At 32.6% G+C, this 26,189-nt stretch overlaps 2 protein-coding genes across 2 annotated transcripts; both read left to right on the forward strand.

The window, feature by feature from the left end:
• Positions 1 to 1,549: 1,549 nt before the first annotated feature.
• On the forward strand, positions 1,550 to 4,806 carry LOC111714300 (multiple coagulation factor deficiency protein 2 homolog). The gene is made up of 7 exons (XM_023489375.1): positions 1,550 to 1,610; positions 1,863 to 1,952; positions 2,571 to 2,747; positions 3,662 to 3,750; positions 3,889 to 3,965; positions 4,167 to 4,256; positions 4,608 to 4,806. Exons 2-7 carry the CDS (start codon positions 1,886 to 1,888, stop codon positions 4,747 to 4,749), a joined length of 642 nt encoding a protein of 213 aa, XP_023345143.1. The 5' UTR covers positions 1,550 to 1,610; positions 1,863 to 1,885; the 3' UTR covers positions 4,750 to 4,806.
• Positions 4,807 to 11,030: 6,224 nt separating this feature from the next.
• On the forward strand, positions 11,031 to 26,189 carry LOC111714303 (FMRFamide receptor). The gene is made up of 17 exons (XM_023489385.1): positions 11,031 to 11,128; positions 11,919 to 12,003; positions 12,290 to 12,348; positions 12,922 to 13,022; positions 14,028 to 14,154; positions 14,944 to 15,009; positions 15,166 to 15,279; positions 15,825 to 15,892; positions 16,364 to 16,424; positions 16,901 to 16,957; positions 17,363 to 17,470; positions 18,473 to 18,604; positions 19,908 to 19,955; positions 20,611 to 20,673; positions 23,611 to 23,668; positions 24,330 to 24,523; positions 25,316 to 26,189. Exons 1-17 carry the CDS (start codon positions 11,097 to 11,099, stop codon positions 25,638 to 25,640), a joined length of 1,698 nt encoding a protein of 565 aa, XP_023345153.1. The 5' UTR covers positions 11,031 to 11,096; the 3' UTR covers positions 25,641 to 26,189.

Here is a 26,189-nt window from a genome sequence, read left to right on the forward strand (position 1 = left end):
GGACCTTTCGTGCAGTTTCATTATTAGAATTGATAAACAATACAATGGGCCCCATTAAAACTTTATCTAGAATACACTGTCATTTTTTACATTCTTGCCATTTTCTTACTTATCATTGGTGTAGAAACCCGCAAATCAACTTCTAAAAAAGCACTGTTATAATGTCACTTTTACACGGAGTATAGTAGCCACTTAAAATGTTTTTGACAGTTCATTTTTGAGTTAACCCTATTTTTTTTTTTACTTTTTTGCGACAACTCAAAAAAGCATTTTAGCTAGAAAGCTCAAATTTTCTGACTTTTCGAACTAACCCATGCACCACTTTAGGCGAAAAGCCGGGCTTTAATACAAAATGCCTGAGTCCTCAGGCCTACTGCCTAAAAGTGCCTTATTTACCTATACCAGACTAAATCTATACTTAGACCTACTTCCAGTGATTGGATTTCAACATTTAATAGCACTTTGGAAAGCCTATAACAAAAGCAACCAGATTGAACAATTTTTGAAAAGAAACTTTGCACAGATTTTTGCACAGACGGCTTTAAATACAATTTGCACTTCTTCACTTGTATAGTTTTAATTATAGTTTTAGAAATTTTGCAAATGCTTTTGCAGATTGTAATTCGCTGGGTCAAGGGCTTTTCAAAAATGTATAATTTGTTGCATATTGCGTAATTTTTTTGCACATTTTTTTTCAACTAGATTTCGCAATGAATATTTGGATTTTTACAAATTTGCCACTTTTTTTCAAATTATTGAGTAGAGTCCAAGGGCTTTTCAGAAACGTATCAAATGTTACAGATTTGTATCAAAATAAAAAAAGAGGGGGGGGGATTTGACCCCCCCCCGGCAGCCATTCAGTAAACCAAAGGTCAGGCTAAATAGGGTTAAAAAGTGAACCTAAATAAACAATTTAAAGGATTTCAATAACTAGTCAGATTACCGATTCACATTTAAGTAACATTTTGCTTATATCTGCGCAAAAGTCGAATTTTGGTTTTAAATTCTGTCATTTTCCTCTGTTTTTCTTCCGCATAAATCGGCAAGAACACACGATCAGATATTATCAATTTTAGATAGTGTAGTAGTAGGTTTGTAAATCCTTAAATTATAGTTGGTTTAATGATATTCCGTATACAGTCCCTTTAAATAGTTGGTTTTATGATATTGCGTAATACGGTCTTTTTAAATAGTTGGTTTAATGATATTGCGCGTACAGTCCCTTTAAATAGATGGTTTCATGATATTCCGTATACAGTTCCTTTAAATAGTTGGTTTCATGATATTGCGTATACAGTCCCTTTAAATAGTTGGTTTCATGATATTCCGTATACAGTTCCTTTAAATAGTTGGTTTCATGATATTTTGTATACAGTTCCTTTAAATAGTTGGTTTCATGATATTCCGTATACAGTCCCTTTAAATAGCTGGTTTGATGATATTCCGTACACAGTCCCGTTAAACTGAAAGTTTTGACAGAGTAAGAAAGTTTTTAAGAGCCTGAGATCTGATCAAAGAAGGAAAAGTTGATGTGTTGTATTCTGATTCTAGATTGCCATGGGAGCATTTATCTTTTATCAATTATATAAGAGATTCTCAGCATAAAAAAGGTAATAAAAAGTATGCTTAATAACAAAAAGGACCTTTTTGAATAAAATTTGCAAGGCAATATGCACAATTATTGCAAAACAGTAACATTAATTGTTTAATCATTGCATAACGTGCACAATTATTGTCTTATTTACCCAATTATTGCCTAACATGCCTAATATACATAAGTATTGCCTAATATGAACAATCATTGCCTAAAATGCACAATCATTGCCTAAAACGCAAAACGTTTTATAACATTGTTTTTTCAGACTAATTTTTCGAGCGCTTAAAGATGATAAGAGGTCTGACTGTTTTTGTTTTCCTCTTCCTAAACCCTGGACATAGTTGGGTTCCACCAGGTCAGATGGTGCAGTGGAAACTATAAAACTATGGAATAGGAAGACGACTGTTAGTCTAATGAACATTAAACATCCCTTGATAAGTTGTTAAGACTTCCATTGACGTGGTTAAAGGGACTGTTTAAGTAAAAGGATATAGGCTGAAGCATAACAATATCAGGAGTTGATCGTGCACAATATTAGTTCTATCTGAGAATGCTTGAATGTCGTCTTCCCAATCAGCAGTTTTATTGGTCAAAATGCAATTATTTAATACAATTTACTTGGCGCACTTTAAAAATCTAATATGGAAAGTTTATTCTATGTCAAACATTTCCTAGATAAACGACAGGAAGACAGAGTTGAAATACTTTTGACACTTTTCGCTTGGATTAATAAATAACTGTAAAAGTATATTTCTTGGAGATATCCGTGAGCGAATTCATTCGGAAAAGTGAAACAAAATTTGTCTGCTCATGCTCGGCATATTGCAAGTAATAAAGAGACATTTTTTTCAAGATCTAGATATTATTAAAGAGACATTAATGGACAAAAATTTAGTCTTATTTGTTCAACAATAAAAAACTGAGCTCCTACTTCAAAGCCCTTTGACCTGTATTTTTAACTACTATTTTACAGGGATGTCGGAGCGAACAGCAGAACAATATGCTCAACATTTAGATAATTCTCAGCAGCATCAAAATCATCAGGAAGATCATCAGCAGTATTTGGATTCTCAGCAGATTTTAGATCAGCAGAATCTGGATCATCAAGAGCATCAGAATCATCGCCATAATGATAACAGTGTAGTTCAAGGTAGAGCTTGGGCAAATTAACACTATTTTCAATCTGTTTCTATTTAAAGGGATTGTGATTGTAATTAGTGTAATTTAAAGTGACCCTCTATAAAGATGGCAAGCCTGATTCTAAGCTTTACCCTTTAAAACTTTATCCGATATAGTAGGAATTGTAGATAATCAATCATTATAACATTTTGAAAACTGATTATTTTTAATTGTGATTTCTCTACAAAAGTAACTTGTGCATTTCTAAATAAGAAAGCATATAGAAATTAACAGAAATAACCACTTTTAAGCCTAGAAAAATGACAATATATTCCAAATTGTTACTGTTCTGAATCTGGAATTGCCTTTTTTCCTTGGAGAGTCACTTGAAATGTTGCGTACAGTCCCTTTACCGATTCCTTTGATTAAACTAAATGTTTGTTTGTAATGATTCTTTTCTTCTCTTTGGGGGAATTCCTTGTTATGTTTTCAAACTTCTGTTCGTAAAGTGGTGTAACAAATACCTTGCTCCAATAGTTCTTTAAGTATGTATCAATCCAGATACAACTCTCTCAAACTCTATACTCTCTACCGAGAACTAATACGTCTGACTGTGATAAAACAGAGTTCATATCCAACTAAACTATATTTGAGTATGAGGTATAGATGAATATTAAAACTGACCGATAATATGGTCAGGTGATTTTAACGTAATATATACATTTAGGTTTAGGTTTTTAAGATATGGGGGTTATTACTATATTTATACATCGTTCGATTGGGTTAGGCCTGAAGTTTATTGATATTATCTGTGCTTTTTGTTTCAATTCTCTCTATTCTTTGTTTTAACTAACTGCTCAAGGATTCATTCCATTTGTTAATAGAATATCGTTTTCTCAAAGTGGCGTCTAATATAATAAAAAAAACTGACATTTTATTTTTCAGATTTGGTGTTGGACTCAGAACATTTAATGGATGACTTTAAAGATCTGTTCTCTTCTAGAGACATTGAAACCATGGAGTTGGATCAAAAAGTCAGTATTTTGTACTTTTTCATTTAAAAATATAAATTATAAATTGGATTCTTTAATAGTCATGACAACAATATGGTCCTATCCAATGAAGATGATATTTTTAAGAAACAGACTAAACATGATTTTACTTTTTTTCAGTTGTTTCTTTGGTTTAATTCTCATGACTGGGACATGAACACTAAAATGGACGGGCTAGAACTCTTTAAAGCACTCAGGTATTCTATCTCTTTCTTTAAAAAAATAGCAAAATTAAATGAAAAAAAGGTACTGATAACTCCCACAAAACTAATTTTCAAATCCTTATATCTTCGCAGCCTCATGCTTTAGACATTTGATATGGCAAACCATGAATACTGCTAGATGAAATACCTACAATTTAGTATTAATTCTGAAAATAAAAAAAAGCTTTGTTTAAGTCATGATCACAACTACCACCATGATGAAGATCATGAGGATCCAGGGGATTCTCATCATGATCCTTTCCAACACTCTCCTCCTGCACAAAGGTAGCCTTAGTTAAATAAAAAGGTTTTTTAGATTTACAGGGGATTAAACAATTTATCCATTTAAAAAAAGAATAGATTTCTGAAATGTGTATATACTGTTAACGTTTGCTATTAATGCACAAAGATTATAAATTATCAAAGTCGCAGTACTTTTTGAAGCCACTTGAAGGCCAATAATCCATTTAAGTTTTAAAACATATCGAATATTTAAGATGCCTAAGATTATTCTTAATTGTTCTATAGATAACCTGATTTAGACAAAGCACATACTATCATATTGTCCTATATGATCTTTAACTATGTTATTTTCTAAAGAAAATAAAATCCTAATTTTAATTTGTTTTATTTTAGGCAGCGACTCAGGCGCACAGAGAAAATTGTTGACAAAATACTGAATGAAGACGACTTGGACTTGGATGGAGCACTGGGTTTTGTAGAATTTGCTGCGGCATTCCACTCTGGTAAAATGGCTGGTCTGAAAGTTAAAAAATAAGAATATTCTTATATTTGTTTGTATAATATTGTTTTTGTTTTGTTTTGTTTTGTAAAACTTGTTTGTAGATTAAAGAAAAAGAAATAAATATGGTTTCTTGTGTAATTATATTATTTCTAAAAGAATATAGGATGCGCAAACAAGTAAACAAACAAAAGAAGTAGATGGTTTCCCAATACCTTAATTTATTAAGTAATTCCTTCTAGCATCCAAACTTTTAACTATTTCCAAGGACTAGGGCATTGTAAGTATTTCCCATGGAGTTTCAACATATATATTTTTAAGGTTTTTTTATGAACTTAATTTTTTTGTTGATGATGAAACAACTCAAAAATATTAAAAGATCAAATACCAAATGATCAAATGCCAAACTGCAGTACATTTTAATTAGGTCTACAAGCTAGAAATGCAAACAAATCTGGGTAAAATCATATCAGCTGATCGTACTGCATTGTTGACAACAAGAAGAGAAAGAGAAGAGAAAGAGAAAGAGAAGAGAAAGAGAAGAGAAAGAGAAGAGAAAGAGAAGAGAAAGAGAAGAGAAAGAGAGAAAGAGAAAGAGAAGAGAAAGAGAAGAGAAAGAGAAGAGAAAGAGAAGAGAAAAAGAGATAGAGAAGAGAAAGAGAAGTAAAAAGAATTGAAAGAGCAGAGAAAAGAGAGAAAGAGAAGAGAGAAGAGAGATAGAGAGAAGAGATAGAGAGTGAGAGAAGAGAGAAAAGAGAGAGAGAGATATATTTCTCCGTTAGATACAGATATTCGTCTGTTGGTTTAAAACTTTGGTCGGAACTACTCGGACTCGGACTCGGATTCAAATCTAATGGTTGTTTGAGTCAAAAAGTAATTTCTGATTTTTAAGTTTAAAGATATTTTCATATACATTCTATTTTGTTGGTTAATTTATAATATAGAAGAAAGTGAGAAAAAATCCGGGTCAGAACCCTGGATCTGTCCGTAAAAAAGGACCCGGATCCTCAATATTTCCGGGAGAATAGATCAGGATCATATTTATGTCTAGAAAAACGATTCGGAACCGGATCATAATAGAATTGAGTCTTTGCCACAAACTCTGATTTTAAACAACTATTTCTTCGCAAACCATTCCCAAGTTTTACAACACCAGGTTGCAACGATATAGGTATTAGAAAAGTTGAGTTTGTGGCAAAGACTAAATTCCTTTTTCCAGAAAACTTCAAAACCTGGATCCAACGGATCCGGATCAGGGTTGTTATTGTATATTTTCCTTTAGAAATATTGCATTTCTCTTCTAATTCAGTGTTGAGATGTTATCCCAAACCATACAAGAAACAGAATACAGAATACAGAATACGGAATACAGAATACAGAATACATAATACAGAATACAGAATACAGAATACATAATACAGAATACAGAATACAGAATACAGAATACAGAATACAGAATATAGAATATAGAATACAGAATAATTATGTTTTAGAAGAAAAAAAAACGTTATTTTACCTAAAATTGGGTGAAACGTTTTGGGTGAAACGTGATTGGGCGAACTGTTACCACACCTCTTAATCTGGTCGCAAATAATCTCTTTTGCCCCTAAAAGTGCTTAATTCTGTGAGTTTCTCTATTGCTTCTTATCAGCAAGAAATTTTTTCTCACAGAGAAACTGCAAATGAAAATAAACAGTTTAAAGAAACAAAAACGTTGATATCTAATTCCTACGACAAAGCTTACAAGGGTACTGTTGTAAATCGGGCATTGCCATCATTGCATGAAGGGTCACTTGAAATTATCCTTAAAGTCCCTTAACCCCTTGTGTTTCTCTTGTATAGCATAAAAGTTTCCGAGCAAAGGTCTTGCAAATATAAAAGAATCTATTTTAGACTTTTATTAGTCTTTCTAGATAGATTAAAAACTAATTTATTAACTATATTGGAACTACAAACACGGGACATTATCTAATAGATATTAGGAGGTTGTACTCCACGATACTCAATGGACAAGGAAAAAGAGGAAAAGAACAATGATAAAAAAGAGAAAGAAGAGAAAGAAGAGAAAGAAGAGAAAGAAGAGAAAGGAGAGAAAGGAGAGAAAAAAGAGAAAAAAGTGAAAGGAGAGAAAGAAGAGAAAGAAGTTAAAGAGGAGAAAGAAGAGAAAGAAGATAAAGAAGAGAAAGAAGAGAAAGATAGAGAAAGAAGAGAAAGAAGAGAAAGGAGAGAAAGAAGAGAAAGCATATAAAGAAGAGAGAGAAGATAAAGGAGAGAAAGAAGAGAAAGAAGAGAAAGATGAGAAAGAAGAGAAAGAAGAGAAAGAGAAGAGAAAGAAGAGAAAGAAGAGTGAAAAGAGAGGAAATAAGGGGAAGAAAGACGGCTAAGAAAGGAAACAATCCACATATTAAAAACGCTGCACTGGATAAAAGACATTAAAAACATTCCCAATAAATGATAAAATGTTGGATAGAAAATATGAAAAACGTTCTTAATAAATGATAAAATACTGGATTGAAAATATGACAAAGATCTCAAGAAATGATAAAATAATGAAAGCGTAATTTAGACAACAACAAAAAAAACGCTGGATTAAAAATGACTATGCCATGGAAAGATATTGAAAATTTGCTAAAAAAACTTAAAACCTGCTGAATAGAGTAGATAGATCCCATTTATAAAAAAACACTTTATGAATGTTTAAAAAAGTTTATTTAATTACTCCTGCTAAAATTAATATTTTTAAAATATTAAGAAGAAATATTAAAAACTCTGAATAAAAAATATGATAAACTCTGTGGACAGAAAGTGTACAGAAGAACAGATTATCTTATTTTTACGTTATTATTTTGGAGATGTTGCACAGAAATATTCTCTTTCCGAGAAAACGAGATAAAGTTTTGTTTCTAAATTGAATTAATGGCAAAATGGCTGAATCACGTGCTTTGGCAAACAATAAAATGAGATAAAAAAGAAAATTCTAAAATTCAATTTGAAAATTTGATACAAAACTAATTTAAAATAAGAACTGGAGTGTGGGTGAGCCGGGTGGGGGGGGGAGACTGACGAAAGTCGAGGCCCCCCCCCCCCATTAAAACCTAAATCTGATCAATAATGTGGAAGATATTGTCGTTTTCCTGGCTTAAAAACTGTTTTTTTTCTGATAATTAAATTTTAATAATTGAATAATAAAAAAAACAGTTTTCAAAGACAAAAACATGGAAATCTAATTCTATTTATGAATTCGATCGGTCGTCAGCAGTTTTTGATTAGTCAAACACAAGTTTAGGATTTAAAATTATATTGTTGTATTTGGTATACGTACTACGTACTTAAATAAACATTTGAAAAATAGAAATTTCTTTAAAATTTTGTTTGAATTTAACATCAATCTTTTAATATTTATTTGAAAGATTAAAAGATTTGTTCTAGAGTGGTAAGTTTAATCTAAAAGTTTTCTAAAAGGAAAAATATTATTCGAGTACAAAATTGTTAATTAAAAGACAAAAATATGATTTATTTGAAAATATGACTAATTATTATTCCTAACGGAAGCGAGTAATAAAGAGCACCCCCCAGTCCAAAAGTTGTATGATCCGTGTCGGTACTACAACACGTACTGTATATGCAGTCCGCTGTACTGTACAGTGTAGAGTCGACCCTGCGCGTGTTATGCAACAAATGTAGCCTGGCAAGATCACAGTGATTTGATTAACAAAAATTAAATTGTGCATTGACAAGCTTTTTTGCTCATGAACTCACATCATGACAATTGAACACAGTGAGCCAACGAATGAATGCTTTCCCGCGAAAAATATTAATAATAACTTTGCTTATAATTCATAAAGCTTTAAGTGCTTCATGGTTTTACAATATGCATAATACATGTCTAAAGATACAAAACAATACAAGTGAATTAGCGAGGTAAATTTAAGTTCAAAGCGTTGCAACACTTTAAATCCTGATTCAACTTTTCATAGCAGTTTGGATCAGTGTGAACTCAAAATTGTATTCACAAACTATTCATAATACAATCTTCTTGATCCCCGACATTCTTTTCGCTAATTTCAATAAATGTCATTTTATCTTCCAGCACCTAAATGAATTTTTAATTTTCACAAACAGACCTAAATGAAAACAATATAAATTATATTAATAAGAATATTTACGTAACTACCGACGTAAATGTCCGCGTCTGCATGTTGTAATTTCAAGAGAAATTCCATTAATTCTTTCCCGATTGTGTTATTTTTGACTAATAAAGATGGGATTTCAGTTGATCTCAATCTTATTCAGTTGATCTCAATCTTCTTTCAGTAAAACTGTCTGGGATGAGAAATGTTGGGATGAACCTAGACAACAGTGTAATACTGTACAGAAACCGTACAATAGTACAGTCACAGATCGGAAGTGCTTTACACAGTACGAAAAACAGTGCAAAACTGTTTATAACACTAAGGTTGAGCATGTACCCCGTCAAGAATGCACTACAGTACATGACCAGAAGTTCCACAAGCAATCTAAGCAAGAATGCAACACTTTCCAAGTACCTGTCATTTCTACTGTACCGGAGCAAAAAGGTGTTACACTCTACAGAGAAGGTTAGAGAACGCAATCCTGTAAACATTCCTGTTTGTAATGGTATCCACTGTGCTGAAGTGCCCTCTATGCAATGCAATGATGTACCCAAGGATAAGTGTTGGGATGAACCCAGAGAGAAGTGATGGGATGAACCTAGACAGAGCAGTAAACAGGTTCCCAAGGAGAAGTGTTGGGATGAACCTCACCTAGTGTGCCAGAATATCCCCAAGATGTTGTGCCAGGATATTCCCAAGGAGAAGTGTTGGGATGACAAGAATGTCGTGATGTACCAAAAGAAGAGTGCCGTGAGGTTCCCATTGAGTATATTGACTATATCTCTGTTCATGAATGTAACTCTGTCAGTGTTCCCGTATGCCGCCCTGTACCCCATGAATCCTGCCGTGATGTTCCAGAACAGGTTTCAAAACTGCAGTGCACAGACAGAAATGCTACAGCAAAGCAAGAGAGGTCTGCCATCAGGTTCCAAATGAGGTCTGTAACAGTGTACCTAGGAAGCAATGTACACAAGTACCTGTCAAACAGGTTCCAAGGGAAGAATGTACCACGTGCCCCACCAGAAGGAATGCACGACTGTTGAACTAACTGTCACCAACAATGTACCGGAACAGAAGTGCCATGATGCTTGTGTTAACGTACCCAGACCTTCCTGCACCACAGTTACTGACAAAGTTGAATCTAAGGTTGCATGTGAGGCGAGGAATGTCTTAAAGTGCCCCGGCAGGTGACCAACTATGGGAGTGAACAGGAGTGCAGAACAGTCACGGAGTGCAGCAAGGTGTCTAGACAGGAATGCACTGAAGGAGAATGGGTTCAACCGTCAACGTCTTTAAATGTTCAATTTTATAACCTAGTCCAAATTTTATAGATATTTTAGATTTGATGAAATATAGACTTTCAAATTAAAATATTGTATTCATCCAATTGATGTCAATATTTTATTCATTCAATTATTGTAAATATTGTATAAATACAATTAATGTAAATATTGTATTCATCCAATTAATGTAAATATTGTATAAATCCAATTAATGTTTATATTGTATAAATCCAATTAATGTCAACATTGTATAAAGGTTGTTACAATGAAAATCAATTCTTTAAAATAATTTTTAACATCTCTACATATAAACAAAATATCTTCTAAAGGGAGGGAGTGGGGAACCTTTTAAAGGGGTTGTAAGCGTAATCTAAAGGGATCCATTATTATTTAATATTAATTAAAAAATTAATTCATGCCTGACGGCAACGGTAATGAATTAGATTTCTATGTTTATAAAATTGAAAAATGATTATTTTTAATTGTGGATGCTTTATTAAAATGTCTTGCCCTTGCGCATTTCTAATGCAGGAATACAATGTAAGAATCATCAGAATTAAACCTTATCGATCAGGTTTCTAGGACAATTTAAATTACAGCTTAACAGTCCCTTTAAAGTTTTTACTTCAGTTTAAAAAAGAAATATTTTGTAAAATTTTAACAAAATAAACAAATTCCTATCTTGGGAACCCAGCGTTGCACGGGTTTCTCTAGTTACTCACGCCGTTTACCCGCGCTCGTCGATTACTCGTAAATTAAGATTTTCCCTATTTTTCCTTATAAAAATCAACCCACTCAACTTAGACTTTGAAACCAAGCTAATAGCATTCCCGTGTTTCTCCCAAGTTCCTAAGTCAACATTTGAGACGAATCGGTCGAGGGGTTCATGAGTTATGATCGGACAGACAAACAGAGATTACTACTTTATATATATTGACGCTATAAACGTCTTTTGTTTAAAGGTAAAATGCTGAAGAACAACTCAACTTTTCTTGGCATGTAAGTACATTTTTATTCATGGGTTACTTTGTACTAGCTTGGGAACCCAGCTTTGTCTGGAAATTTTATAATTTGTGCTTGGATTAAATTCCTTTATAAATAAACTAGATTAGGAACCCAGCTTTGTCTGGAAATTTTATAATTGATGCTTGGATTAAATTGCTTTATAAATAAACTAGATTAGGAACCCAGCTTTGTCTGGAAATTTTATAATTGATGCTTGGGTTAAATTGCTTTATAAATAAACTAGCTTGGGAACCCAGCTTTGTCTGGAGTTTTCCCAAAAAAAGTCAATCAATTTTTAACCAAGAATATTACAGTGGTTCTACCCCAATCAAAATTCAAGCCAAGTTGGTCACGGGGTTCTGAGTTATGATCGGACATACAAACTAAAAACAAACTTTCTACTTTATATAAAACAAAACATTACTGAGTTTTTACGGCGCATCACCCCCTTCTTTCTTAAAAAAAAATTTCTGCAACCATCAGCTTTTAGTTTACATTATTATACAGGTATTACTCAATAATCATGTTCAAGAGTACTGATGATTGTGTAATATTATCAGTAAATGATAGGGAACTCATTAACGATCATGTTTAGGAGTACTGATGATTGTGTAAAATTATCAGTAAATGATAGAGAACTAATCAACGATCATGTTCAGGAGTACTGATAATTGTGTGATATTATCAGTAAATGATAGGGAACTAATCAACAATCATGTTTAGGAGTACTGAATTGTGGTATGTTATCAGTAAATGATAGGGACTAATCAACGATCATGTTCAGGAGTACTGATGATTGTGGTATGTTATCAGTAAATGATAGGGAACTTATCAACGAATGTTCCTATTGGCTTGAAGGGATATTGCTGGTAATATGACATTTTTCATTCAGCATTCTATTCTTATAGGTGTTTACTTTTTTTTTTTAATTTTTCAATTACGTTTATTTCCGGTAAACGAAAATTATTTTTGAAATTAAGTTCCTAAAATCCTAATTTAAGTCAGTAATTATGATAGATACAAATTGCAATGATGATAAAATTAATTGCCAGTGCACAGCGGCTGTGCTCCATAAGAAATATTTACATCAAATTATAATTTCTAGCTATAACAACATTGTTTTATAAAAACCTCTGTATTTTACACAATTTTCAGACTTTCTTCGGAATTTTCGGAATCATCGGAAACATCATTTCTGTAATAATTCTCTCGAGGTAAACCTAAAAATATAAATCTAAAAAATTACTAATTTGAGAGCACTTAGCTGAATCCTTTTCCACGAATAATTTGAATTCTTATTTTAAGTTCTTTTGCACAAATTTATTTTCCAATTTAAAATGTTTGCATTTTCGATTATTTGGAAACCCCGATATTTCTGTTAATTTCCAGTTCATAATTTTTACACTCAAAATGTTTGCATTTTTGATTTTTGTTGTTCAAGTATCTTTAAAAATTTCTATTATATTATTCCTAAAGAAAAGGAGTCCCACTAAACATGAAAGCTGAGAAACGAAGTAAGGACTATATTTGCTAGTTTAGCTATCTTGTGACAAAATGTCTATTTAAGAAATCAACCGGCTCTTATTTTGTGTATATTATAAATAGCTTAAATACCTTAAATTCCTTCTCAAAGATAAAAGACGACGTTCACTACAGCCACTGGTTCTGTAAACTCTGGTTCATTCCGAGTACCGTGCCGACTTTTAAGCAGCTACAGTAAGCTTACAGTACGCATACAGTTTGATGGGTTAAGTTTTAACAAAGTATTTCTAATTGTTTTCCTGTAGACAAAGTACATCATCCTCGTTCAACAGCCTCCTCATTGCGTTGGAGGCCTTCGACACCATCTTCATCCTCTTCACCATCATGGACTACTCACTAGCTAGAGGTAACAAGTACACAGTTAAAAGGACTGTAGTCATAATTTGAAGTGACCCCAACATGTAAAGAATTGCATGTATAATTCACAACTGTAACCTCATATTTGACTTAAAACAAGGAAACTAGAGTCATTTTATATTTTAATTTTATTGTGCTTAATTCTCACAATTTCCTCCATATTCACCAAACGCACGATAAAACGTAAAATATTTGACAAACCTTCATTTTTTGGGAAAACTTTATTTTAAAGAAATTTTTTAAAATGCCAGTCTTTGGAATAATATCGACTCAGTTAAGAAATTGGTGGAAAAATTGGGGTTTCTTTCCTGACCTAACATTAAAGGGACTGTCCGCGTACTTTCAAGTGACCTTCGATGACAATGCCCGATTTACAAAGGTACCCTTAAAAGCTTTGTCTGATCAAGCATGAATTAGAAATCCATGTTTTTTTATAACTGCTTTCTCATTTGCGGTCTCTCAGCAAAAGTGGCACATTTCTTGGATTTCTTGAAAAATTATTAGATTTCAACACTTTCTACTCATAAACCGACATTATCTTCCACATTTCTGATCAGAGCTGGGAACTTTTGAATGGTGGATATCGGGATTAAGGCTTAATCCACTCTTTTTCTTAATCTCCAGATTTACATAATCTTGCAAGATTATCTTAAAAGTGTATGAAAAACGATAAAATTCAAATTAATATTTAATCATCTGAGAAACCGTAGCAGCCAATCAGAGAAAAGTGGGCAACCAATGAGATAACAGAAATATTCTCATTGGAGAAAACAATAAACGGATATCCAAGGAGAGACAAAAAGAGTGGATTAAGGACTAAAATGAAAAGTTTCCACAGTGGATAATCGGATCAAGAAGTCAGGATTCCATTCTAAAGTTTTCAGCTCAGGTTAAGGTTTCAAGGATAACGTTGGGAACCGGTCTTGACATCTTTGCAAGAAGGGTCCCTTTAGGAATAACATCCAACATTGAATTTTGAAAAACTTTCGTTAAGTATTTGCTTGGCCGTGGAAGCATGATAGTGTGGTGTGGTTGTATTTAATCCCTCGGTTCTCCTACCCTCTCAACAACACCTCATACTGCTGTTCTATATTCGTTACTGTGGCCATAGCTTGGGAGAGGTAAATTTATAACTATTTAAAGGGACTCTTCACAAAATCCTGTTCAATTTTGAGTTTTTATTTTGATTTTAAAATAATTTTTTAGCCAAAAGAGAGCTTTCACTTTTCTTAAAAGGGGGCTCGTGATTTTTTGTTCTAAAACGCTACAGGTTTAAGGCTACAGGTTTAAGGTTTCAGGTTTAAGGTTTAAGACTACAGGTTTAAGGTTTAAGGTTTAAGGTTTAAGGCTACAGGTTTAAGGTTTAAGGTTTAAGGTTTAAGGTTTAAGGTTTAAGGCTAAAAAAAAAGAAAGTTGGGAAGGAAAAAATCAAAGGCCAAGGGGTTGCGACACTTCAAAGTTAACCCAATCTTGAAAATTTATGCATGCTGATATTGTTTCTAATGTTTTATACAACCTTTATTTCATTTGTTTAAGATATATACCTAATCAATTATTCCAAGATTCTATTTGGTTCTGGCATATTCTACTAACTTTTAATAATTCTTGTTTTTTATTAATTTGATTTATTAATATAATTGATTTAATATTCAGATTTGGTGATAAAGTTAATTTATTTTGTGCATTCATTTTTATATACGCAGCAAAATTAGAATAATAAAATAGAAACAAGAGACTTAAACTTTTAAAAGGAAGGAATTAAATACTACTACGAAATAATTAGAAAAGTTCAATAAAAGGAAGTTTCTGCATCTGACGACGATATATCCAATTCCTCTTGTTGAGCGCGCTATGAACAGATTCTAAAGTTCTAAACTTTGTATGTCTGAAATATATTGTATTTTGTTTAGATACCTCGCAGTGTGTCATCCAAACCATTATAGAACTATGACTCTCACCTACTCCACTAAGCTTCGGTAAGTTTTTTATTTTCTGAAATTTTAAAGATTTTTAAAGATTTTTTTAATCAAAATTAAGATAACCCTTTTTGCTTTACGAAATGTACATTAAAGTTACCCTTCACGCGCGATGTACCTTTTAATGTACTGCGATGTATGTACTGATCTGTTTAGAGTGTTTTGGTACCTGGTTCCTGTAGTACTACTAAGTGTACTGCTAAATGTTCCTAAGTTCCTAGAAACTGAATACTACTACACCTCCACCAAAGAAGAAACCAACGCAACAAAGTAATTTTATTTTGTAAATGTTTAGAATGTCGGTTCAGATATTATAAAAGTTCTTGATCCTAATTAATTATTCTCATGGTTTTAAATCAGGCAGTAGCTCAATACAGAAAGAGCTTGTTCCAGCCACGGTGCTCGGCCCTCTATCTTGTCCTATTCGCGGCGCTCGGCCCAGAAAGTGTCTTAACCAATCCTAACCCTAAAGATATACTAATCTCTCTCTTTCTTGTAATTCAACGCGGCTAGCGCGCGTAACTTCTCTGGGAAATTGCCTTTAAATCAGACCTATGGAATTGAATTCCTGAATAAAGGTTCCATGTAGTTGTGGAATTATTAAAAAGTTAAACAATCTTTTTTTGTATACTTGATGTTGCTTTAATCAAAAATATATGCCAGTTGCTTAAAAATCTACTTAGAAGTGAAATGTGCCTCTGGGCACTGCACAATCACTCATGTTCATTGCACTATTTAAAATCATAAACGTTGAGTCTGAACATAATCTTCACATTCTACAGAAGTCACAGTACTCTAGTAATTTAATAATTTAGTCTGTTGTTGGTACTTAATGAGCAAAATGCCTCAAACCTTCTCTCAGCAGAGGATTGGAGCTTTCTAGGTATTGTCAAATTAATAAATTAATTATTGAAATATCAATTAAATGTCAATTAAATGCGTATATTGATTAACTTATCAATGATCATCATTCGTTTTGTCGTTGAAATTCAAGTGACCCTTCATTTAAGGGCCAGTTCTAAATACAAGTGAACCCTTTATCCGATCAAAAAAGAAGAAGATTTCGTCGTTTTTCTAGGTTTAAGTGTAGTAAATTCTGAATATTTCTACATTATTCTTTTGCCGCAATAATGCGCTTGTCACTTTTGCAGAGGAACCATAAATTAATCAGTTTCCAAAATTATGAACATCGTCTCCTAACTAGCACTTGATCTAACAAAGCTTTGAAAGGTACCATTGTGAATTAAAAGTGTCACTCTAAAAAATGAAGGATTATTTGAAAATACGTTCGAGGCCCTTTACAGAAAAAAATTGTTATTTGATAAAATTCTTTATTTCAAATTTTTTTCTCTAGTGAACTTCACAATGGTACATGACGATCCTAAAGAGACTGTTAACAACACCCTGGCGGTCAGGTATAGAACTATCAAGTGTAAATCATCCTTAACTCCTAGAATTAAATTTCAAAAAGTGACATTTCTTTTTTAATATAGTGAAATTAACATATATACTTATATATATAATATATGAGTGAAATAAATCCAGTTTTTTTACAGAATAAATGTAGTCGATCAATGTAATTAGTGAATATATCATAAAGGTGTTTACTAGAGACTGTAGAAAAAAACACTCTCAAAATGTTTTAAAATTCCCCCCCCCCCCCCTCTCCTCCTTAGAAAATCCTTATTTACGCACCTGGAAACAGGGGCATTACATTTTCTAGCATAAATTCTTTACATATAATTAATCGCGATATAAATATAATATAAATAAACACTGATGTGCAGAAATCTAGTTGAAAGATTTTCTGTTTATAATTACTAATTGTAAGTTGAATGGGTAGGTACAACTTATAATTACAAAACTGAAGGAAACAATGTTTATATTTCAGACTGACCAGCCTGAGAAACAATCCAACATATGTGAAATACTATACTTTCCTTACAAGGTATAACTTAGTGCTACACAAATTTAGAACATTATGTGAAAGATTGTGAAAATAGCTCTAAATAGAGTAATGAAAGGCGATTCTTGCGCGGCCCCGAGCTGTAAATAACAATATGAAAAAAAACCTTTCCATTAAAAAAAAGCAAAATAGTATAATTAACTTGAATATCTTCCATCTGCATCTAGTGAAATATTACTGCATCACAACTTCATCTCATCATTCGGATCAAAGATCGAATGATTGATACGATTTTGTGAATATATATCACTTTTATTTTAAACCCAAAATTAAGTTTAATCAGCAATTGTTTGGTATATTTTTACATGGGTTTAAAAACAATTTTTTCTTAAAAAGCAGAAAAAAATGGATTGATCAGATTGGGTCTGTAACAATTTTAATAAATAGGATGGTGATCACAGGACTTATTCCGTTCACAGCTCTTGTGTTCTTCAAAAGAGCAACCCATCAACGTGTAAATCAACGCCAACCCGCCACACAAACTGCAAACCGAAGGTAAAAATCTTTTTAATGATTTTAATGAATTCGTTGAGTTTTATATTTTATCTAATAAACGTCAATATTTTTAAACCATTTTAGAAATAAAATTAGTAGGATTGAATGAGAAAATTCTAATTTTGTTCATTTAAAAAATGTGTGGAGCAGGAAAATGTTGAGGATTATTATGGTTAGATAATCTACAAAAATAATGTGTTGTCAGTTTACAGTAAACTGTAAAATGAATTTTCTGAACTGTGCAGAATTGTGCAGAATTTTGCAGTATTTTAACTAAAATATTTATACAATGAAAAAAAAAATTAGCCGGAGTTTGAGACTGCTTTGAAATTGTTGCTACATACAGTACATTATCATATAAAAAATATTACATAATTACACTTCCTTACTTTTGATGACTGGATTTTCAAAGAATAAAGAATAATAGTTGACAAAGAATTGAGTTGCAGCTTAGCAGCTTCGTTATTTTTAAAAAGAGTTCACATTTACATTTATACATGATATGCAATACTAGGCTTTCAAAAAACTAAAAAAAAGTTTGCGGATTTATAAAAAATATCGTGGACTTTCTAAATTGAATGCAACACAAATTTTGTTGGAGAAATTTTTGATCATCCATGAACCTTCCCTGGGGTCATGTAAGGCCCCTCACAAAATTTGAACTCGATTAGTTCAGCCGTTTTGACGTTTATTGGATACAAACACACAGACAAACACCCAGACAGACAAGCAAAGAATATATAGATACAATATACAATAGAAAATATACAAAATACAATATAAACCTACTCAATACAATATAACGATAAAAATATTGCACCGGGTACGAAACATATACTGTTACGGTTCAATAACGTAAGAGAGGGCTGAGAGCCCCCCCCCCCCCCCACCTTACTTGAAAGTTCCGGATTTGTGTATAAACTTTGTTCAAAGGCAAGTTGCAAAGTTGTGTCGTTTTCTTTTGAAAAATTTAAGATTTTTCAAAATATATTTGTTCATCAGACAGCAGCAAATGCAGAGTGACATAAACCTGGCGTTCGTCCTGGTCGTCATTGTTGGGTTCTTTCTCCTCTTCAACATCCCCCGCATGCTCCTCAACATGTTCGAGTTCATCCACATGAGCACCATGATCAAGTATGTCATTATATATATATATTGGTGAATTAGGGGACTATACACTGTTAGAAATGCCATTTTGTAAATTTTCGATATCATCATATTTCAGGCCAGGCCTGAAATATGATGATATCGAAAATTTACAAAATGGCATTTCTAACAGTGCAGTCCCAGCTTGTACTGTGTCGCCCGGACATTGGGTAAATAAAGCAGACACTCAATAGGACTAGCCGGTGCAACAAGGTTGACGCGGTCAGGCTTTATGCTTCAAATATGTTGAATTTACTTTTACTAAAGGAGCAGCTTTGCGTGACATTTGTCTGGTCGATATCCATGTTATGAATCGATGGATTGAGGAGAAAAGCACATTTGGTTCCTTAAAAAACGTAACCAGTCCCTTTCAATTGAGATTGGCTCTAGCTGAACATGATATTAACAGTTAATCAATAATAATCTTTATTATTATTCCTTTAGAAAAGATTGTTTTCACTAACCGATAACCAATAAATGGTTTTCATTAATATTTTTTTCTCTGAGCTCCTTACATCATCATTTTTTATTCCATTCTCTTTGCTTGCTGATACTACTTGAGGTTTTAAGTCATTTCAAATACAGCAATCCTATTACTTAAAGCAACTGTATCTTAAATACAGCAATCCTAGTACTTAAAGGGACTGTATCTTAAATACAGCAATCCTAGTACTTAAAGGAACTGTATCTTAAATACAGCAATCCTATTACTTAAAGCAACTGTATCTTAAATACAGCAATCCTAGTACTTAAAGGAACTGTATCTTAAATACAGCAATCCTAGTACTTAAAGGGACTGTATCTTAAATACAGCAATCCTAGTACTTAAAGGGACTGTATCTTAAATACAGCAATCCTAGTACTTAAATGAACTGTATCTTAAATACAGCAATCCTAGTACTTAAAGGGACTGTATCTTAAATACATCAATCCTAGTACTTAAAGGGACTGTACACGTTATTTCAAGAAACCCTCTAGTTGTAAAGTTACATGTCCTATTCTCAACGATACCTTTTAAAGATCTGGCTGATAAAGAATGTGATTTCTATGTTTATTTTTTTGAAAATTTTTATTTTTTGTGGTTTCTCCTTTAGAGTGACCCGCGGATTTCTATGACAGAAACATTGGAAGAAATTGTCAAAATTAAACACTTTTAAAAAATAGTCGCATTAAGGTTTAAAGGGTACCGTTGTGAATCTGAAATTCAATTCCGTAAATGCAAATTGAATTTGAATTTTAGATACAAAATAAAAAAATATTTTTTGGCGTTTTTAATTTAAATATTTTTCAGGTGTGGGAATAATCTCATATCTCCAGCCTGGTTTCAGTGTTTGACAGGGTAAACATTTTTTAGAACTAAGTTTTTTATTTTAAATTATTTTATTTCTTATTTTTTTAAAGCGTTTTTTTAACAGTTTTTTTCACAAAAAAAACATGTGATTTGAATTGTGGCAAAAACTCTTTTCAAAATAAAGATAAAAACTGATTTGAAAATATGGATTACTTATTTGCTCTCACTGATATCTCTTCCATAAACCTCTTTTTCTTTTTGTGACGTTCTTTTCGTCCTGTTTATCGGGGTTGTGTATTCATAATTTTCATTTTTAATTTTCAATATTAAAAACTATTGAAAATTGATTAACATGAAAAGAAAAAGAAGATCCATGTTTTTCTAAAAGATTTTATTCAATACTGGAATATACTGTTCTAATTTAACCTACAGGGTTATCCACAAAGACCTAAATGACGACCTGAAATTTTTTAGTTCTGACAGTGCAACGGTTAAATTTGGTTTTCTGTTTAGAACACAGAATAGTTCTGTTCAGAATAAAATCTTCTTTCAACCTAATTATATAATGTTTAGGTTCAACCTAATTATATAATGTTTAGGTTCAACCTAATTACATAATGTTTAGGTTCAACCTAATTATATAATGTTTATGTTTACCCTAATTATATAATGTTTAGGTTCAACCTAATTATATAATGTTTAGGTTCAACCACCTGATGTTAGTGATGAATGCCTCCACAAATGTTCTGATCTACTGTTCATTCAAGTAATTATAATCAAATAATTTATTAAAGGGACTGTAAACGTAATTTTACTTAACCCTACATTTATAGAGTAACTGATGTGTCAGATTCAAACAGGTTTTCTTTCCATGTACAGTTTCATATGTACTCGTGGATATACGATTCAACTCTGTTTTTATGAAAATAAAGGACAATATCTTCCATATTAAAGGGAGTGTTCGCGAAAAATGAAAGGGGGTATAGGCTTAATGCGATAAAAAAGCGCTTTTGATCGCTACTAATCTTACTTCTATCTGTTGCGTCTATAAGGAGAAACTTGTTAAAGACGTCTCATACCGAATAACTTAGTGCCCATACAATTAAGCCTATACCTCCTTTAATTTTTCGCGAACACTCCCTTTAAGCTGCTGAGCTACAGTTTAAAGGGTGTCTCTGTGAGTTTAAATAGAGCACGTGGATTTAATGATTCTGTCAATATTTCAGAAAGCTGTGACTTTCGATCACAATTTGACATATTAAACATAATATTTTAGCCTTTTTCTTAAATACTTTTTTGCCAGCATTTACATTTTGAATGTAACAACTCCGTAACAAATCCGTAAGATTGCTTCATTATTGATCAAAACGTGTATGATTTCAAATAGAAGAAACCGAATACCTCTAACTCCTGCTTAGTCCGGTGTGAGAGGATCACTTGATTTTACGTCGACTGTCTCTTTAAAACTCAAATTAATTTTCATTTAATGGTGTGACATCAACGATTTGTAATTATTTACACAATACTTCATAAAAAACATTTAATGACGATTCGATGATGGTTCTGAAACCTTGTCAAAAATCTCTTTAAAATGTTAAATTATAAAACCTATTATCACGTTAGGAACACCTTACAAACATGGTGCAACTTTGAAACTCTCTTAACTTTAAACTAGGGTTTCAAACGCAAGTGGATTTTACTTGCGCACTATTGCGAGCCCTGTAATTCTGCGCGCAATTCCGCACAATTTGAGCATGCAATTCAGCGCAATTGAATTCTGATTGGATACCCTACTTTTAACTACGGTGTCACGTTAAGTTTTTCATAACTCGGATTTACAATTGAAATCCCATCGAAAATTCCCTTTAAACCCAAAGTTACATTAAAAATGTCTTTCAAAAATAGTGTGACGTAAGAAACTTCCTGTTTACCTGCCGCCATATTGGAAATTGAGTAAACTCCGCTATCACGTAAAAGAAACTCCTTCAAAGTGTGGAAAACGTTAGGTATCTCTTAAAATGTGCTTTCTTTGCGGAAATCTCTAGAGTTTGTTGTCACGTCTACAATTTTTGTAACCTACCATGTTTCGAGTGTAAACTTATGTAAAACTTTATAATACACTTACACTTCAATGGATTTAAAATAGACTGAGATGTTATTTTTCTGATCCTCTCTAAGTGGTCTTGTTATGAATAAAAATAAACTTTTATTTAGCGATAACAAGCTGAAGTGCCCGTCATGGTTTTTAATTAATCTAATTTTTGTAGACAAACTCATGTGGCCAGACAGTTAATCTCAGGAATAATTAACCTATCCATATCCAATAGTACCCAGGGCGACGGAAAACAAAGTTAACGGAAATGTTAAATGCGAAACGGAGGTTTTCGAAAATTAACAAAAGAGTCCGTCAACGAATGGCAAAATTGTAAGTTTTTTCATCTTTAACTAACGGAAAAAGCCGTTTTTGAAAAAAATTAAGAATTGAAAAAACCCCAAACTTTTGTGTATTAAAAGAACGGCAACTTTCTTCATATTTTTACTTCAAATTGCAGAAAACTAACAGAAATAAATAACGGCTAAAAGTCAGACCCTGTCCAGCCCTAGTATTTTGCAGGGCTGGGCAACGTTCCGTAAATGGAACGAAGGTTTTTGAAGAAAAAATAACGATTGAAAACGAAAACGAAACGGATAGGGTTTTTAAAAACGGCAACTTTCGTTCTTTTTTCGAATAAAATTGCATGAAACTTGCCAAAAATAGTTTTTTAAATGTATTTATACTAGCCTTAGAGGGCGCTTCGCGTCCATCTTCTAAATTAATTGTGAACATGTTCTCTTTGTGTACATCGTAAAACAAAACAAAAATAATTCGCGGATTTTCACAAAAAATTTCGTGGATTTTCAAAATTTTAAAAAATTTAATGAAGATCGAATTTTGATGGAGACAAATATTTAAAATTTCAATCATTCATAAACCTTCCCTGGGGTCCCTAGATGTCCCACAAAAAATTTGGGCCCGATCGGTTCAGCCGTTTTGACGTTTATTGGATACAAACAGACAGACAGACAGACAGACAAACAGACAAGCCAAATTTATATATAGATGTTTTTAAGTGTCGTCCTCAGATTTTAAAGATTTTTTTTGCAATTCGGTTCCGTTAATCCAATTTGATAAATTTTAACGATTTTTTAATTAAATTTTGGAATACAACTCATACACAGTACACAGTGTACATCTATATATAAATTTGGCTTGTCTGTTTGTTTGTTTGCTTGTTTGTCTGTCTGTCTGTCTGTTTGTATCCAATAAACGTCAAAACGGCTGAACCGATCGGGCCCAAATTTTTTGTGGGACATCTAGGGACCCCAGGGAAGGTTTATAAAAAATCAAAATTTCAAATATTTGTCTCCATCAAAATTCAATCGTCATTAAATTTTTAAAAATTTTGAAAATCCGCGAATTATTTTTGTTTTGTTTTACGATGTACACAAAGAGAACATGTTCACAACTAATTTAGAAGATGGGCGCGAAGCGCCCTCTTAGGCTAGTTAATATATATTTGGACACTCGAGATTAAAATTAAATATACGATTACTTGTAAATTGCTAAGGGTTAGCCAATTTGATTTCTTAAAATTGATATTTAGTTTAAAATATAGATATTTAGGTAGATACTAGATCAATATCAACGAAGTATTTTTTTCAGCTCTGAGTTTAAGACTATGCTTAAAAGTGGAATAACGAGCTTCTACCGAAAAATAAAGGTATCCTCTCAGCTCAATTTGTTCAAACATATATTTATCAGAGATTTTGTTGTTTAGGTAAGATACAGGGTGTCTCAATAAACATGCGAATTACATGACAACTTCTATATCGTCTTTGTTCCATGCTGGAATATTTCGTAAACATCATATTTTAGTATCTAAAGTTAAAACATTTAACACCGAAAACTATACTATACCGTCTCGGGATTTCCAAACATTTTTACCTTTAAAATTGACAGAGATATTAGGAAATTGACAGAGATATTAGGAAATTGACAGAGATATTAGGAAATTGACAGAGATATTAGGAAATTGACAGAGATATTAGGAAATTTGTCCAGATTTCATGTTTAATTGAAACTAAACAAAACTGTTCAAATGTTTAATATCTCTGTCAATTTTTTAAAATATTAAGATGGTAGACCTCATTAGACTTTCAATCTTTTTTTGATGAACTTCATGTACGATATTTAAGTCGTCTATTAATTCCCATTTTTATTGAGAAACACTGCAACATACTCTTTTTGAGCAATAATTTGGGGAGAACTTTTCAAAAGCAAGAGTCAGAACTAAAAAATGTGATTTTTTTGTGAAAATCCTGGTTTGCAAATCCTAGCTTTTCCGTAAAATACACACTTTTATTTTTAAATTTTGTTTTCAGGGCCCATCTCGTCGTATTGACAATGTAGAGATGAATCTGCTTCCTACCCCTCCTCGTCAGTCACGAGTCCTGCGAGCCTCAAGAGCTTCCCGAGGATCCCGTGGACAGCGAACTGCCCAGCTAGAAGTTTCTCCTCCTCCTCCTCCTCCTCCCTCAGCTCTTTCGGAGTATACTACATTCTCATCAAATTCCAAGTATTCAATCCGTTCTAATGGCCGTCTTACAATAAATTCTAGGATCTGTTTTGCAATTAGCCCTAAGATCTGTCCTACTTGGCCTATCAATCCTATGAAGAAAATCCATCCTACAATCCGTCCTACAATCCATCCTGCAATTAGTTTAAAAACTGACAAAATCCTACGATCTGTCCTACAAAACTCTTACCATCTATCATTCAATTCATACAATCCGTTCTTTGATCCGTTCTATGATTCAGTCCTATGCTTTCCATGAAAACTAAAATAATTTTTTTCAGTCCTATGATTCAGTTTTCTTGCAAATTTTCAGATTCTTATTTCCCATGAGATTCATTAAGTTCAAATACCGTTGGTTTTTAAAAAAAATAGATATCTACTTGGTATAAAAGGAATTGAATTTTTGCCACAAACTTTGATTTTCTGTTCCCTATACCGTAGCAACCCTATGTCGTAGACATTAGATATTTCAAACTATGAGTGCTTTAAGCTCAAATAAGCTAAGTTTGAAATATCAAAGTTTTACATCATCAGGTTGCGGAAATACAAGTATCAGAAAATATGAGTTTGTGACAAAGACTCAATTCTTGTATCACTGTTTTGGGGAATTCCCGAAATATCCATTCATTTGGGAAATTTCCAAAATCTCAAAAATATAGCAGCCTCAAATTTCTACAGAAATTGGGTAAATCTGGGAATTCCCCAAATGCCTATTTTCTTCAAAATTATGATTGCTGTCGGGTAATGAAGTGTTAAGTTGCTACAGGACTAATGTCTATAAAAATATTTTAGTTGCAACATTCCCTCAAGACGTGTTAGCCTCCCCATCGAGTACACCACACAGAGGCTGGATCTTCTGGACACGCCTTGTCTCAGCGAGGGGGACCTGTCCTCACCGTCCTTGAGTAGGCGGTACAGACTGTCTCCGCCCACTTTGATTGTTGAAAGTGTTTTTCAAACTTCTTCAGATAGTTGGGACAAACCAGACACGCCCACCCGTAGCCGACTAACGGTTTCCACGATGGTGAATGACAAGGCCACGCCCTTAATATTTTTAGAAGATACAGTCTTACCTTTTGATATTCAGGTACGTTCTAGTATCCCTGAGTGGTTGTAGATTATATATTAAGCGAAAACATTCGTTCCGACCGACGAACAAGCCACAGCTATTGGGCGATGTCGCAAAACACTATGAAAACATACATAAGATAATAATAAAAGATATCTGAATGTTAGTGTTATATGAAGTTCTAAATTCCATCGAGTGTAAAATATCAGCTTTAATTCTAACTCCCCATTATCATAATGGGATTAAAAGGTTTATGTCTTAGCAAATGTGACTAAATTAAGATGAAAGGGAACAAAATATCTATATCTTTTTCTTGATTATATTGTTGTATTTAATACTCTTTAGTTCTATGTTTTCCAATAACCAATTATTGGCATTTACAAGAACATGTTATGAAAAACAAAAAATGGATTTAATGTTAATCTGTTTTTAGTTTTGTTTATAAAACAACGCTGCTAAATATCATCGGTCAGAGTACTGAAAATTACTGCAGAACGCCGCGTAATGTAAATCCTTTAAAAAAGTCGTTCTCTAAAATTCTCAGCATATTTTAGCTTTTCTAATTTGTCCTTATTTGTAAATTAAGAACGGACAGTG

Source organism: Eurytemora carolleeae, unplaced genomic scaffold, assembly GCF_000591075.1.
Source record: "Eurytemora carolleeae unplaced genomic scaffold, Eaff_2.0 scaffold569, whole genome shotgun sequence".
Taxonomy (NCBI): domain Eukaryota; kingdom Metazoa; phylum Arthropoda; class Copepoda; order Calanoida; family Temoridae; genus Eurytemora; species Eurytemora carolleeae.

What these genes read in the sequence shown, in the direction of transcription:
- LOC111714300 (XM_023489375.1), top strand. Translation starts at nt 1,886, where the DNA reads ATGATAAGAGGTCTGACTGTTTTTGTTTTCCTCTTCCTAAACCCTGGA. An exon ending in TGATAACAGTGTAGTTCAAG is followed by an intron (nt 2,748 to 3,661) that starts GTAGAGCTTGGG and finishes TTTATTTTTCAG; the next exon opens with ATTTGGTGTTGGACTCAGAA. An exon ending in CACTCTCCTCCTGCACAAAG is followed by an intron (nt 4,257 to 4,607) that starts GTAGCCTTAGTT and finishes GTTTTATTTTAG; the next exon opens with GCAGCGACTCAGGCGCACAG.
- LOC111714303 (XM_023489385.1), top strand. Translation starts at nt 11,097, where the DNA reads ATGCTGAAGAACAACTCAACTTTTCTTGGCAT. An exon ending in GAAGAAACCAACGCAACAAA is followed by an intron (nt 15,280 to 15,824) that starts GTAATTTTATTT and finishes TTAATAATTTAG; the next exon opens with TCTGTTGTTGGTACTTAATG. An exon ending in CACATGAGCACCATGATCAA is followed by an intron (nt 18,605 to 19,907) that starts GTATGTCATTAT and finishes AATATTTTTCAG; the next exon opens with GTGTGGGAATAATCTCATAT.